Source organism: Triticum dicoccoides, chromosome 7B (genome assembly GCF_002162155.2).
Source record: "Triticum dicoccoides isolate Atlit2015 ecotype Zavitan chromosome 7B, WEW_v2.0, whole genome shotgun sequence".
NCBI classification, from domain to species: domain Eukaryota; kingdom Viridiplantae; phylum Streptophyta; class Magnoliopsida; order Poales; family Poaceae; genus Triticum; species Triticum dicoccoides.
The window spans coordinates 540,554,989-540,569,087 of NC_041393.1; the positions used below are offsets into that span (position 1 = coordinate 540,554,989).

The following is a 14,099-nucleotide window of genomic DNA, read 5'->3' on the forward strand; positions in this document are numbered from 1 at the left end:
TTGGCTTCACACGCACGCTACACTTGGTCCACCAGCTGGAACGCTGACTTGGTCGTTGCAAGGCACTTGCATTGAATTAGTCCGCTGCAGGCTGATCTGCAGGCGTGATAGGAACCTGTCCCGTTTGCCCTGAGCCCGTGGGCTCTTGGCGCTAACCAAAAACCGAAATATGTTTGATTTGAGTTAACCACTGAAGGCCCAGCCCAATAATGACCCACGGCATGCCAATCCCACATCGCTTCATTGCTCTGCTCGCATCGCACAGTCCGCACCGCTTCCATCCATCTCCTTCCACAGCTAAAACCCTAACCCCTGAACCAGCCTCCGCCGCCGCACACCCCTTCCACCCACCCCGAGCCCCCGATACTCCGGCGGCCGCCCGACATGGGGAAGAGGCCGAGGTCGACACGGCCGCCTCCCGCGGCTGGCCTCCACAAGTCCAAGCGGGCCAGCGAGGCGGCGGCGGCGGCGATCTCCGACTCCGACGACGACGAGATCGACGCCTTCCACAAGCAGCGGGACGTCATCCCCCTCGACGTCGACGACTCGAGGGACTCGGAGGAGGATGCTTTGGTGATGCCTATCTACGACGTCGAGGGCGTTTCCGACGATGAGAGCGATGACAGCGAAGGAGGCGAGGACGGCGATGAAAGCGAAGATGGCAGCGAAGGAGGCGAGGACGGCGACGCGCACGCAGGTGATGTTGAGGTATGGGACAAGTCATATACTGCAAAAATCAAGAGAGCGCAGAGGGCAGCCAAACAGGCTGCCGGGGATGATGGCAGCGCGGAGGAGGATGAGGAACCGGAGGATGATCCAAAGAACTGGGGTACAGGGAAGAAAACATACTATGATGATCATGAGCAAGATGCTGATGATGTTGAGTTTGATGAGCTAAGGAGGCTGCAGGCAGAGAATAAGCTGTCAATGAAAGATTTCGGATTGGAAGATGATGAAAGTGATGAAGAGGATAATAAGCCCTCAAAGGCATCCGGCCATCAAGTGAAGCTTGCTGATGAGGCATCCCCTCTTGAAAGCTACACGAAGCTGAGGGAAGATTTTGCTGTCCTGTCAAAAGATGAGAAGATGGATGTAGTGTACAGCTCAGCTCCTGAACTGGTTGGATTACTGGCTGATTTGAATGATGCCCACGAACAGCTGAAGGCAATAGGGCCAGTCACCAATGAGTTGGCAGCTGGGCAAGGCAAGAATAAGGGTAAAATGCAGCCATTGGAGGTGAAGCGAGCTTGTCTGTTGGCTCATTGTCAAGCCATTACCTTCTACCTCCTTATGAGAGCAGAGGGACTGTCTGTGCAGGATCATCCTGTAATTGCTCGGCTGGTAGAGACCAAGAACATGGTGCAAAAGCTGGCAAATATAAATCTTCCGAACCAAGATGGGGACACTGAAGACCATTTTATGCCTGATAGCAGCACCCTTGATGAGGTGAACAAGGCAGTCTCTCTAGAGAATGAGGGAAAATCTAGCAATTTACTAGATATGGACAAAGTAAAACAGGGTGCTGAAGTAGCCGAATTGACAAAGAATAAGCCTTCTAAGGGGCACCATGAAATTGCAAAAAGGAAGGGCAAGGATGAGCATATGGGCTTGCAAAGCATTGAAATGTTGAAAAGAAGAGCAATCCTTGAGGAGGGGTTGAAGCAAAAAGGGCTGTCTAAGTTGAAGCCAAAGTTGTCAAAAACCTTGGCAACCAATAGTAGGAAAAAACTGCAGACATTGGATGACTTTGATGATGAAGTGCAGAAAAATAGTCAAGTGGTCAAACCTACAAAGCTCCTGGTTAATGCAGCTGGCTCAGTTAGAAACAAGGTATGGGATATTTTCATGCAGGTTTCTTATTTTTGTTGGGTACCTTCATAGCTAGCTATTTTTAACTTGTGCAAAATCTAAATATCTTGTAATAATGTTCTGTGCCTATTTGGCCTAAGTGTTTTATGCATGTGGTGAAAATTCCAAGTTTGTAACTGCAAAACTACACCAACAAATATACATACTGTCACGTAGGACCAAAATTTAGATGCCATATGTTTCTTACTGTAAATTCTTGATAGTATTCAGCTGAATCATCCTGATTTCGAGCAAGTTGACATCTATTACATGTCTACTTTATTCTATGATTTTCAACATTCCACATTCCTTTTGTTGTTAGCATGTGTAATATTAGGCGAGTTTGTAATATATTTGTATTGATAGAAACCTTAAATGGACTGAAACTGCATCCTTGTACCCAGCTATGTTGCAGATGTTATCAGCCAGCATATACTATACATGATTTGAAACATCATTTTATCCAAAAATGTTTGTGAAATTCAAGGATTATTAGGTGATTTTGGAGCTGCTGTCATGGTTTACATATTGATCCTGACGTTTCTCGACATGTCTCGAGTTCAGTAGGACTTTGCTTATGCTGCAAAAGTGAATTTGAATTTTGATAATACTTTGACATGGCATTTTGTTGCTAGCTGTGAATACGGGAAGAAATACCATTATTGGTAAAACATAGCAATGATGAATTGTGCTACACTCAGGGACACTTGCTACACTTGCCTTCCAGCTTTAAAAACTCTGGCATCACATTGCCACATTCCTATCATATTTTGTTTTGATAATATGCACTAGCCAACAATGCTGGTCAATTGTTTTTTGTCAAAATGTTGTGTCATGCTTGAATCATTCTGCTCTGTTAGTGTTTGTAATCTTTCTATTATGCTGTTCCAGAATGTTAACAGAATGATATCTGCCATCAAGTGCATATAATTGTTTTTCTTAGGGACGCAAAACTTCGTTACTCTTGTCTTACCAAAGATATTGTCTGAAATACTTGATGAATTTACGTTTGCTGATTATTGCTCATCTACAAAACTAAATCCACCCTTTGAACATGCACTTGTGCTTTGTGTATCGGTTGTTGCAATGGCTATAGCTATTCTTAACCCTTTTTCTCTTCTGACCATCATTTCAGTTTGTTTCTGGTGATGATGACATTCCAAAGCGAGATGAGATTGGTGAAAGACGCCGAAAGCATGAACTACGTGTTCTTGCTCGTATAGGAACCAATTCACGTGAAGATGATGAGTTGCCAGAAGATGGTGGTCATACTGAAGAGAAGCTCAGCCAATCCAGTGAGGAAGATGGTGATGATCATGAATCTTCAGGGTCTGAAGATGAATTCTACAAAGATATCAAGAGGCAGAGGACCGAAAAGCGCATGGGCAAAGAACAGAGCACCCCTGCTACTGAGCTGGAGGAAGAAAGCGAAGGAGATGGCAAGAGGAAGATTTCGCGGCAGATAGAGAAGAACCGAGGGCTGACACGCTCCAGAAACAAGCAACTCAAGAATCCACGTAAGAAATACAGGATCAAGAGTGATAAACAGAGTAAAAGGAGGCAAGGTCAAGTCCGCAGCGCGAAGAAGCCCTCTGGTCCCTACGGAGGTGAACTGTCTGGCATCAATGCAAACGTCAGCCGTAGTGTTAGGTTCAAGAGTTGATAGCATCGGCCTTATCGTGAATGTACGCAAATTTTGTTTGTTTGGTTTAGTTCGCGTCGGGCATGAAATTTTCATTTGATGGTCATTTGTGTTCGTAGTAGTAAACAGTTTTGGTGGAAGCATGTTTGCATTGTTTAAGATTATCAAATTACAACCACTCTTGTGGTTGCTCTATCTGCCTTCAGATGTTGGATTGTGTTTGATGGGAATTAGAAGCAGAAATATGAAGAACCAGTTCCTATCATACTTTGATTTGCAAATGCTTCTATTACATAATGTTGCCGTGCTCGAAACAGTCAGGGCTCTTCTGATTCAAAGGGATTACATATGTTTTTTGGAGCATTTGGATCCTTAGGAATTTTTCCTATGGCGGTTGTTTGATTTGCTGGACTGGAATCCTTAGGATTTTTTCATGGAATTCATTTGTACTCTATTTTGAAGCAAAATTTCCATCCACTCAAACCTCTTGGTAGATTTTTTTTTTGTACTAGCAAACATTCGTCCATTCATGTATTCGCTCTAGTAGTAAATCTTGTAATCCTATATAGGATACAAGTAATCCTGCGAATCAAAGAGGACCTTGAACTACATAATGTTCATTGTGGGGGCAAGGATTACATCATTGATAATTAATAAGTAGGAGAATAATTATATATGTCAACGTAACACAAAGAAAACCTGAAATCATCTTTGCCACTCAAGACTGACATGGAGGCATGGACATTGTCAATCTAGTCTGCTGGAATATTTGGAATCAGAGAAATGGGAAACATTTCAAAAATGAAGTGCCTGCAGTCAACACATGGAAATGCCTTCTCAAGCAATACCATATTGTCCTTGGTCACAGAGTCAAACATAAGAATGCAGACACCTTGGAGAGTTGGATTAACACTCGTCTAGGATGATTGTGTTGTAGTTTCGCCTAAACTCTGAACCTCATGTTTCCTAGAACAGGCATTGGATGATCTCATTTTATTTTCATTTCTTCGTCTTGTTTTTCTTTTTGTTCCTCTCCTGCATGTACATACTTACCCTTTTAATCTATGGAAAATAGCATAGAACAATTGTTCTACGGTCCTTGCCTCCTTGGCGTCGACCCTCCCCCCTTCCCCCACCCGAACCAGAAGCTGGTTGTTTGTTTACCCTATTGTTGGACAGCTGTAGGAGCTGTGGGTATTATGAAATGTCAATAAAGTCCATGAGTGCTGAGTACGACGTTATATGCATATTAAAGTGCAAGTTGGCTGTTTTGACTCGATAAAGCGAGAATTAGCAATTTGTTAATCATATATGAAATATTTTTCTAGAAATGTAATGATTGTAGAACGATATTGTCCGAAATATGCATATGAAACATAACATCCAAAATAAGCGCGAACCATCATAGTCTTACATATACTAAACATATCATCCAAAATAAGTGGCAGCTCGGGAATCACCAAATTTTCAGCTTCAGGCTGGGTGTGCATGCTAGTTCATTTTCTGCGAGTTTATTTTGGATTGTGATTTTGTGAGGCCTAGAATCTGAGAATCACTAGCTGTAGCTCAGACAAAGGCCACCCAAGTGCTGTACACCTAAAAAAGTAAGTGTTGTAGATTCGTGTGGAGAAGCTCAAACAATTCAAAATGAGCTTGTCAGTACATTACAAAAGATCACTATTATAGTAAACATCATTGACAGCCTGATCCCTCAGTGACTTGATCTCTGGATAACCCCGGTCTAACGGCCTGAACTTGTGGCTCTAAACCTGCCATCTGCGATAAATTTGTTGTACCCGTACTATGATTGAATCATCGTCATGCAAAGAATTTCCTCCCATCCAAACTCTGCTCTTGATAGCACAAGTTATTAGTCATAAACTAGGGGCACATCAATCATGCATTAGTTTTCTAGGAGTTCCCTACTACTAATTTGCTACTTGGGCAGCTTGTTAATGACTGAAAATAAGCCTATCGCAGTTAGTGTTTTCAGGATTTTGTCATTGTACACATTGGCTGACTAGGATTCTAAGAATGCTGACAAAACACTTTCAGAAAAAGGGAACAATTCACAAGAGCTTGTCAAGTATACAGAACAAAAGATCACTATTAAAGTAAACATCATTGACAGCCCGATCCATCAGTGACCTGATCTCTGACAGCCCGAACTTGTGGCTCTAAACCCGCCATGTGCGATAAATAAATTTACTACATCCATACTATGATGAGTCATCGTCATGCGAAGAATTTCCTCCCATTAAAACTCTCCTCTTGACACCTCAGTAAATTAGTCATAAACTAGGAACCCATCAATCATACATTAGGTTTCTAAGAGTCCTAGTACTAATTTGCTAGTCAGGCACAACTTGTTGAAAGATAAGCCTATCACAATTATTGATACCAGGATTTTGTCATTGTACTCATTGGCTGGCCTGGATACTAAGAATCCTGACAAAAGAAAAACACTCTCAGAAAATTTAAGAAAAATGTTTCTTTCATGGGGACCTCACCCTAGCAGTCTGTTTGGAGCATACCTGGGCCTGGAGTGTCCAGTTGGCTTTCTTGAATGCTGGGCGTCTGACCTTTCAAGACGCAGAGAGATTCAGCTCAGGAGCTAGGTGCCCCTTGGCCACAGCAGAAGGCAAAAACCACTGGTGTGATGAATCTCTTTTTCTACCTCTTTTTAGTTCTACTTCTATCACCCACTGACAATATAGAATGATGCAGTTGGAAGACAAATCTGTGTACATGGACATGCTTGTAGGCCACCTGTACAAAGAGGTGGCCTTTCTGAATTTCACTTCCCATATTAAAAACATCAAAGACAATGATGCTACATTTGATCTTTAGTGCATTTTTTCCCAGTACGACTAGGATGTAGACAGGTACCATCATCTGGAGACTAGTGGAACATTAGTTCAACAGTTCATGCAAAAAATTGTGTTGTTGTAGCATATATCAGATCTACAGCTTCTCTCAGAAGTGAAGGATGGTAACAATGGCCACTTTATTTGTATTCGAAACCTTGGATTTAGGTCCAAATAAAACATAGAATTAACTCAACTCAAATACTAGGAACACTGTACATTATTGTAGAGCAAGCTTTTTGCAGCAATGCTTTCTTTTCTGTCTGGGGTGGGCACATATATTCGCGCCAAAAAAAGAACATACATATATTGCAAGTGGCTCAATTCGACGTTGAGCCAGCTCATGTACACAAGACCTGACAATTTCAACCATCCAATTCTTCCATGTGGCAGGCCTCAATGCTGAGTTGCTGACCAAAGAAATCATCTTTCTTCACAGCATCCCAGCAAACCATCTTCCTTCAAAGCCACTGAATTTTGTAATATGAAACTGCGCTTCCTACATCAGTGACACCCTTCCTTTCAACTTTGAACTCTGAAGTTCAGGCTACCTCTTTCCTACGGAAGATGTTCATCGCATCACTGTATAGGGCAACAGAGTTTGAGACAACAGCAAGCACGATCATGGTTACAGCCAAGATCTTGTCACGCTTGGTTGCGATTCCATAAGGATCCCTTGGAAAAAAACGAGTTTATGTGTTAATACAGGAGTGCTTAGCAAATAGGGAATACATAACCAATCAGAAGCATTATTTAGGTACCTTAATATGACCATGGCAGGAAAGATAAAACCAATCAAAACGGCAGCTGTGGCACCAGTAAACTGGAATGCATCCCAAATGCTTGGTATGAAGATGGCAGCAGTATAAATAACCACGAGGAGCGAGATGGTTATGATTGTAAATCTCTTATTGTCATAAGAAATGTGCCTCGACGTGGGAAAGAGTAGCCCATCCAAGTTGAGCCTAAGGGCAAAGAAGACGATGGGGAAGACAAGCATGACGTGCGCAGCATAGCTCACTCTGACTACGTCATTGAAGACAGAGCTGAAAGGAATGCCGAGATTTGAATCAAAGTTGGCGAGCACATCATCCAGTGTACCATCTCCAAAGAGAAGATAAGCAAAGAAACTTGTGGCAATGTAAACACTGGAGCAAAGGGCCAGTGATGTTCGCACAATTGGTTTAGTTTGTGTTTTATCCTCAAGCTCATTGTCAATGCTGTGAACTGTGGAATAATGAAAACATTCATTTAGAATCGACATAACCGAACAATGGCAAGAATAGCTGGGCACTGAAATTGCATACCATTATAGTGGCAGATATATGCAGTGACAAGGACAGGGACAGCCGTAAAAAGCTTCCAGACAGAACTAAGATCATCTATTTCTGGAAAAAGCTTGGGCATTGCTACAGTTCCATTGATGACTTTGATTATGGCAATCCCAGCAGTAATAACAACAAAAACCACAGCGAGAGCAACTGATAGGGCAGATGTGTAGCTCAGTGAATCTATAGGAAACAACAAGATTTAAGATTAATATCATGCAGCAACCATGGTGAAAAGTAGTTATTTCATAGTTTGCACAGATGAACACGTACCCAATCGTTTAAAGCTCACCAATGGAGCAAACACGAAAAGAGTTGTCACAAGAAGAACAATGGCGCGAGAATTCCACAAATGTGCTCCAAACCAGCCCTCCAATATGCCACGATGATGAATACCGCCTGACGATGTTCCAGATAATACATCACCTACCAAAAGTTCAAGAACCACTGTCAATCGCAGTTCATGCAAATAGAACTGTTCATTTTAATTATTAAGGTACAAGATGTTACTTGAAGATAAGAAGCTGACTTCTAACTAGCTCAAGTTCGAACTGGTCTCTTATGTTTTTACTAAATTGCTCAAAATGACAAATTATTTCTTCAGAGAGGGAGCTAGGGTTCCATTTGCCATTTGATAGTATAAAACTTGATAAAGTATTTATCAGGAGCTCATGGATGAGAATTGTCTTGAAAGTAATGTACCGAAGAAACCCAAGTCAATCAGCTAAGCAATAAACTTATATGCTCTTAAGTAAAAAAAAAATCAAGAACATCTTGGAATTATTCGTGACTCGTCTCCAAACATAGGCCCTGAAGTGTGCCATTAGTGGAATAGAAGGATTAAAAGATACTCTGGTGGAGCATTGGATTATCCATAACAAGTCCAAGTTGGTGAATTTAAGTTGCATCACAAAATGTTCGAAAGTAACAGATAGAACAGGAAGGAGAAGTATTGAGCTTAGATGAAATACCAATGATAATCATGTAAACAATCATCACACCGATGTTGTTTATAACCACAGAGGCCTGCAGCGCAATCCTCCCCCATTGTCCATATGCCTCACCCATCAGCCACCCATATGACGTGATCTTTCCTTGGTGGCTGCACCTGATAAGCATGTCTATGGATGCCTCTGTGAGCAGTGCCACAAAGATGATCATCAGAAGGCCAGGGATGAGGCCCAGCATCTTGATGCTGGCTGGCAAGGCCATGATTCCAGCACCAACGATGGTGGTCGAGAGATTGAAAACTGCCCCGGAGAATGAAGCTCCATTAAACTCATGGAATCCCTCCTCCTCCACCTTGACCGGAAGAAGCGGCGTAGTCTCATCTCGTATTTCGTTGCGCGCCGTCTGCTGGTTCACGTCCGCTGATCCGTTCCCGACACCCATTTTTCTCTTTCACTCTCCTGGAAGGGAAGGATTTGAGTCAACGATATAGCGCAATAGACTATTTGATTTGACTAAAACCAGTCGCTTTGTGTTTTCTCTCGATACTTCTTATGGTGAGACCCAGTTTGTTAGGAAATTTAGACACACTTAATTTGATTCTCCATCTCTTATGTATTTAATTTGAACATTCTCTTCAAATAAATGAAAGATGCCTTTATTAACGTAAATATTGATCCACTTCTCGAGCAACACAATTTCGATAGCTAGCATTCAAAATCATAAGTGGTTTAGGGTATATACATACTAAAGCATCGTACAGCAAAAATCAATTACCAAACCGAAGGGCTAGATGAAGAATCTAAGGACCAGGATTCCCTAGAAGTAACAATATGGAGTTTAACCCAATGATAACCTGCAGATGAGGCAAATCACATGGAGAAATGATATCCAAACAACATGACCCAAGCACAACAAAGTCAACTGAAGTTTTCATTTTTTCAACACAATCCGGCCCGACAGACAAACACAACATTCGATTGAATGTTCTATCTTCATAATCAAAGAAAAGCAGTCCATGACAAACTAGCACATACATCCAGCAACTGTCCTAAAAGCAACAGCCCATTTTCCACTGCAACTCACTCCCACAGAACCCATTATCATCACACATCCACAACAAGAACAGATGCAGCTTTCTCCATACCAGGCAAGAATCCTGACCAAGAACTGACGGCAAGGGAAAAGGGAGAAAAGGGCGTTACCTTTCCACCAGCAGAAGTCTCTCCGGGATCCGAAAGCCAAAAGAGCAGACGCGACCAGAGCCAGACAAAAGCAGAGAAGAACTTGTGGACTGTGGAGGGAGGGAGAGAGGGCCGCCTCTCTCTGAGCCACCAGGCTCCAGCCCGGCCTCGTTTTATACAGCGAGGGGACGCGGAGCTGCCTCCAGTTAAGGCCAATCAATCAGCGCATCGGTCCAAACCTCTCGCTGTCACCCGCTACAGCCCCCTCGCTCGTCCGCCCACGAGTGGATGGATCCCGTCGACGTCGGCGGAAATAATAAATCCGATTCCGGATCCCGTCCCTGTCTCGTGCTCCTCGGAATCTTGCAGGTGGGCCGGCGAGGTGGTGGATTTGGGGAGGAGTTTCGCCCGTGCCGGTCGCTCGTGTTTGGCGTGCAGGCTTCCTCCTGCCGGTGGAAATGGCGGGTGGAAGACGGCGGAGGCGTTGCGCGCGCGCGGGGGCGGCCGGCCGGAGGGGTGGCCGGAGCCTCGCATTCCCGGTGGCAACGACCGTGACAGTGCCAGCTGAACTAACAGCGTCTTTGTTTAGTACAACACGTGTTCTCTGCTAAAAGACGACCAATAGTCTGGCTACGTATTGTCAACGTAAAAGCGTATTATGACGAGCGCGAAAGCGCATTGGAAGCGTATTATGGGGTGACGGCGTGAGGACGGACGGAGTGGGTGAGTGGCCCGGCCCAGACGCCCAGTTGCCCACCAACCAGAGACGGAGACGCCACGCCTCCACACGACGCGTCCCGAGCCGGACCACCCCACCCCACCCCACCCGTCCCCGCCCCAATTCCCCCCGTCCCGTTCCCCTCCTCCTCCGCCGCCGCCGCCATGGCGGGGCTCGCCGACGAGTTCTTCCTCGGCATCGACGAGGACGGCCCGGGGTCGCTCGGGGAGCCCTCCTACCTCTCCTTCTCCGACGCCTTCGAGGAGGAGGAGCACCACTTCACCCACTCCGACATCTCCCCCGACTTCGACATCGAATCTCAAACCCTAACCCCCGCCCCGGGCTCCCCCTTCTCCTTCGACTCCGACCACGACCTCGACCTCGACCTCAGCCTCGGCCTCGGCCGCCTCTCCCCGCCGTCCTTCCTCCCGATGCGCAGCCTCTCCCCGGCCCGCTCCCCGCCCTTCTGGGACTGCCTCGAGGAGGACCTCGCCGACGACCTCGCGGAAGCCCTCGAGTGGGAGGAGATCGCCGACGCCGGCGACGCCGGAGATGCCTCCGTCCCTGGGGCTGGCGGCGGGGGCGGCGCGGGAGGAGCAGGCGGAGGGGGCGACGCCGATGCCGACGTGTTCGGCTTCCTCAGCGAGCGGGAGATCCTGGGCGTCATGGAGGGGATCGACAGCGGGGAGGACGAGTCCATGTTCTCCGACGAGCCGCCCTTTGATTTCGGCGATGAGCACCCGGAGCTCGATGACATATTCCGGAGCGTCGGCTGGGAGGTGCTGCCGGTGCCGCTGGATGAGGACGAGTTTGAGGTGCTGCCAGGGCATATGACAGATGTGACGGTGGGGGGCGCGCCACCTGCAGCGCGGGCAGCGGTGGAGCGGCTCCAGGTGGTGGCGATCAGTGGGGAGGAGGCCGCGCAGGGATGCGCTGTGTGCAAGGACGGGATCGTGCAGGGGGAGCTCGCCACGCGGCTGCCGTGTGCACACTTCTACCATGGGGCGTGCATTGGGCCATGGCTTGCCATACGCAACTCGTGCCCGGTATGCCGCTACGAGCTGCCCACTGATGACCCCGACTATGAGCAGCGGCGGGCAAGGCGGCATTCTGCTGGTGGTTCGACAGCACAGTTGGGCACATCTTTGCAGATGTGAGCATGGGTTGCTTGGTGGCATCTCTTGGTTGCAATTCCATCCAAGTTATGTGAGAAACTTCACTCTCTTGACTTGCTCAGTTAGGATGCTTGGAGGTTGCTAGGGTCATACTTCTTTGGTTTTTAAGTGTCGATTGATGTAGCGGTTCTGAACTTCTGATTGGGACTTGATTGGTAAGAACAATTGTTAGAGCTTCTGTATATATGTCGTGCTGCTTCAATAACACAGAAAACCAATTCTCTCACTCGATGCTTGTTTTATTCGTATTGTTTGTGACAAATCAATTACTCCCTCCGTCCCATAATATAAGAACGCTTTTGACACTACACTAGTGTCAAAAACGTTCTTATATTATGATATAAGAACACTTTTGACACTATACTAGTGTAAAAAACGTTCTTATATTATGGGACGGAGGGAGTAGTATTTTCTTCTACTGGATTACTGCTTTTCTTATTGCATCAGTTACGGGCATCCTGATATCAGAAGCACCATTATAGAAGACTCTTTTGTACTACAAGTCTCAATCTGGTATGCTTTAATCAAACCTCAGTGTTGCTCTTCTGTTCTTAGATGTAATTTCTTTGTGGTGATGCTACTGATGTGAGCTTCTCTGCTGCACTATAAGTACTGTAGGTTTTAATTAGCACACAATACCAGTTTGCTGGAAGTTAAAATGAGAAACCTCACTCGGTGACCGATAAGTTAGGATACTTCGAAGTCACTAGTCGTACTATTTGGTTTGAAGTGTTGATGCAACTTTTCCGATTGGGAGTTGAATGGTAAGAATAACCGTTAGTGCTTCTGCATATATGTCATGCTGCTTCAGTAATACAGAGAAGTTTCTTAGTCACCGAAATCTTGTCTAATTTGTATTGGTTGTGGCAGAACTGCTTCAGTAATATATGTCATGCTTTGCTGACTGCATGATTTACTGCCATCATAGTTTCAGAAATATCTTTATAGATGTTAGTATGCTACTCTCTGTACCAAGACTGCCCTGTACTAGAAATTTCAATCTAGTTTTCTTTAATTAAACTTGTGAGTTACTTTTCTGTACTGGGAGTATATATCATTTCTGTAAGGCGAGGCTACTTACGTGAGCTTCTCTGCTGCACTGTAAGTACTGTGGTCCTTTAACTATCACACAATACCAACTAGTGGTGTTTAGCAGTACCAAACAAGCCATCAAAGTTCTGTTACCTTTGGAGTGGTTGGTACTCCCTCCGTAAAGAAATATAAGAGCGTTTAGATCACTAGATCATTGTGCTGAAAGTCAACATGGCCCTTTCAAAAATGGAAGAGTTGGTTGCCAATTCTTATTTACTTGTTTATATTTGGTAACAGATAAGTCATCAAAGTTATGTTATATCTGGGAAGCAAAGTACAGTTAGATCCATCTCCAGGGAACATGCTGGAGAAACCATCTTTTATCAGAATATGGGATGAAGCGTACCTTAGTTGCTTATTGGATATATGAAAACGACGACACGGCATGGCAGTTGGTTGGAAAAAAAAAATCTTCGCACTCGCTAGTTATTCATTGAGACCAGCAAGTGCTTCTATGTTCATTTATATGCCATGCTATTTTCTTCAGGCTAGTTTGCGGTGTTCATAGTGTGCATCTTAAGTGGAAAACTGAAAGGAAAGGTTACCTGACCAATCACAGTGAACCATCAGATTTTTTTCAATTCTTTTTGCAAGATTCTTTGATGTAGACTGCACTCCATAATTTCCATGATTTGACTGGTTGTCCAATTTTTGTTACCATAACTGGTTATCGAATTGTCTCTAAGTATTACTGCACTTGCTCTTGTAACCGTCGGTGTCAAAACCGGCGGATCTCGGGTAGGGGGTTCCGAACTGTGCGTCTAAGGCTAATGGTAACAGGAGGCGGGGGACACGATGTTTACCCAGGTTCGGGCCCTCTCGATGGAGGTAATACCCTACTTCTTGCTTCATTGATCTTGATGATATGAGTATTACAAGAGTTGATCTACCACAAGATCGTAGAGGCTAAACCCTAGAAACTAGCATATGATATGATTGTTGTCCTACGGACTAAACCCTCCGGTTTATGTAGACACTGAAGGGGGCTAAGATTACACAGAGTCGGTTACAGAGAAGGAGATCTACACATCCGAATTGCCAAGCTTGTCTTCCACGCAAAGGAGAGTCTCATTCGGACACGAGACGAAGTCTTCAATCTTGTATCTTCATAGTTCAACAGTCCGGCCAAAGTATATAGTCCGGCTGTTTGAGGACCCCTAATCCAGGACTCCCTCAGTAGCCCCTGAACCAGGCTTCAATGACGATGAGTCCGGCGCGCAAATTGTTTTCGACATTGCAAGGCGGGTTCTCCAAATCCAGAGTACCTGTTATAGCGAGTAGTGTCCGGCTTCCCATT

At 45.0% G+C, this 14,099-nt stretch overlaps 3 protein-coding genes across 3 annotated transcripts; 2 read left to right on the forward strand and 1 right to left on the reverse strand.

Moving 5' to 3' along the window:
• The first annotated feature begins 251 nt into the window (after positions 1 to 251).
• Positions 252 to 3,771, forward strand: LOC119337080 (something about silencing protein 10-like). Its single transcript, XM_037609190.1, has 2 exons — positions 252 to 1,830; positions 2,984 to 3,771. The coding sequence occupies exons 1-2, from the start codon at positions 385 to 387 to the stop codon at positions 3,509 to 3,511; spliced, it is 1,974 nt and encodes a 657-aa protein (XP_037465087.1). The 5' UTR covers positions 252 to 384; the 3' UTR covers positions 3,512 to 3,771.
• A 2,702-nt stretch (positions 3,772 to 6,473) lies between these two features.
• On the reverse strand, positions 6,474 to 9,995 carry LOC119339743 (amino acid transporter AVT6A-like). Its single transcript, XM_037611683.1, has 6 exons — positions 9,839 to 9,995; positions 8,657 to 9,094; positions 7,959 to 8,111; positions 7,665 to 7,868; positions 7,119 to 7,584; positions 6,474 to 7,032 (listed from the first exon to the last, which is right to left on the reverse strand). Exons 2-6 carry the CDS (start codon positions 9,075 to 9,077, stop codon positions 6,900 to 6,902), a joined length of 1,377 nt encoding a protein of 458 aa, XP_037467580.1. The 5' UTR covers positions 9,078 to 9,094; positions 9,839 to 9,995; the 3' UTR covers positions 6,474 to 6,899.
• Positions 9,996 to 10,623: 628 nt separating this feature from the next.
• On the forward strand, positions 10,624 to 11,936 carry LOC119339941 (E3 ubiquitin-protein ligase RING1-like). Its single transcript, XM_037611846.1, has one exon. The coding sequence runs from the start codon at positions 10,700 to 10,702 to the stop codon at positions 11,690 to 11,692; it is 993 nt and encodes a 330-aa protein (XP_037467743.1). The 5' UTR covers positions 10,624 to 10,699; the 3' UTR covers positions 11,693 to 11,936.
• Positions 11,937 to 14,099: the final 2,163 nt, after the last annotated feature.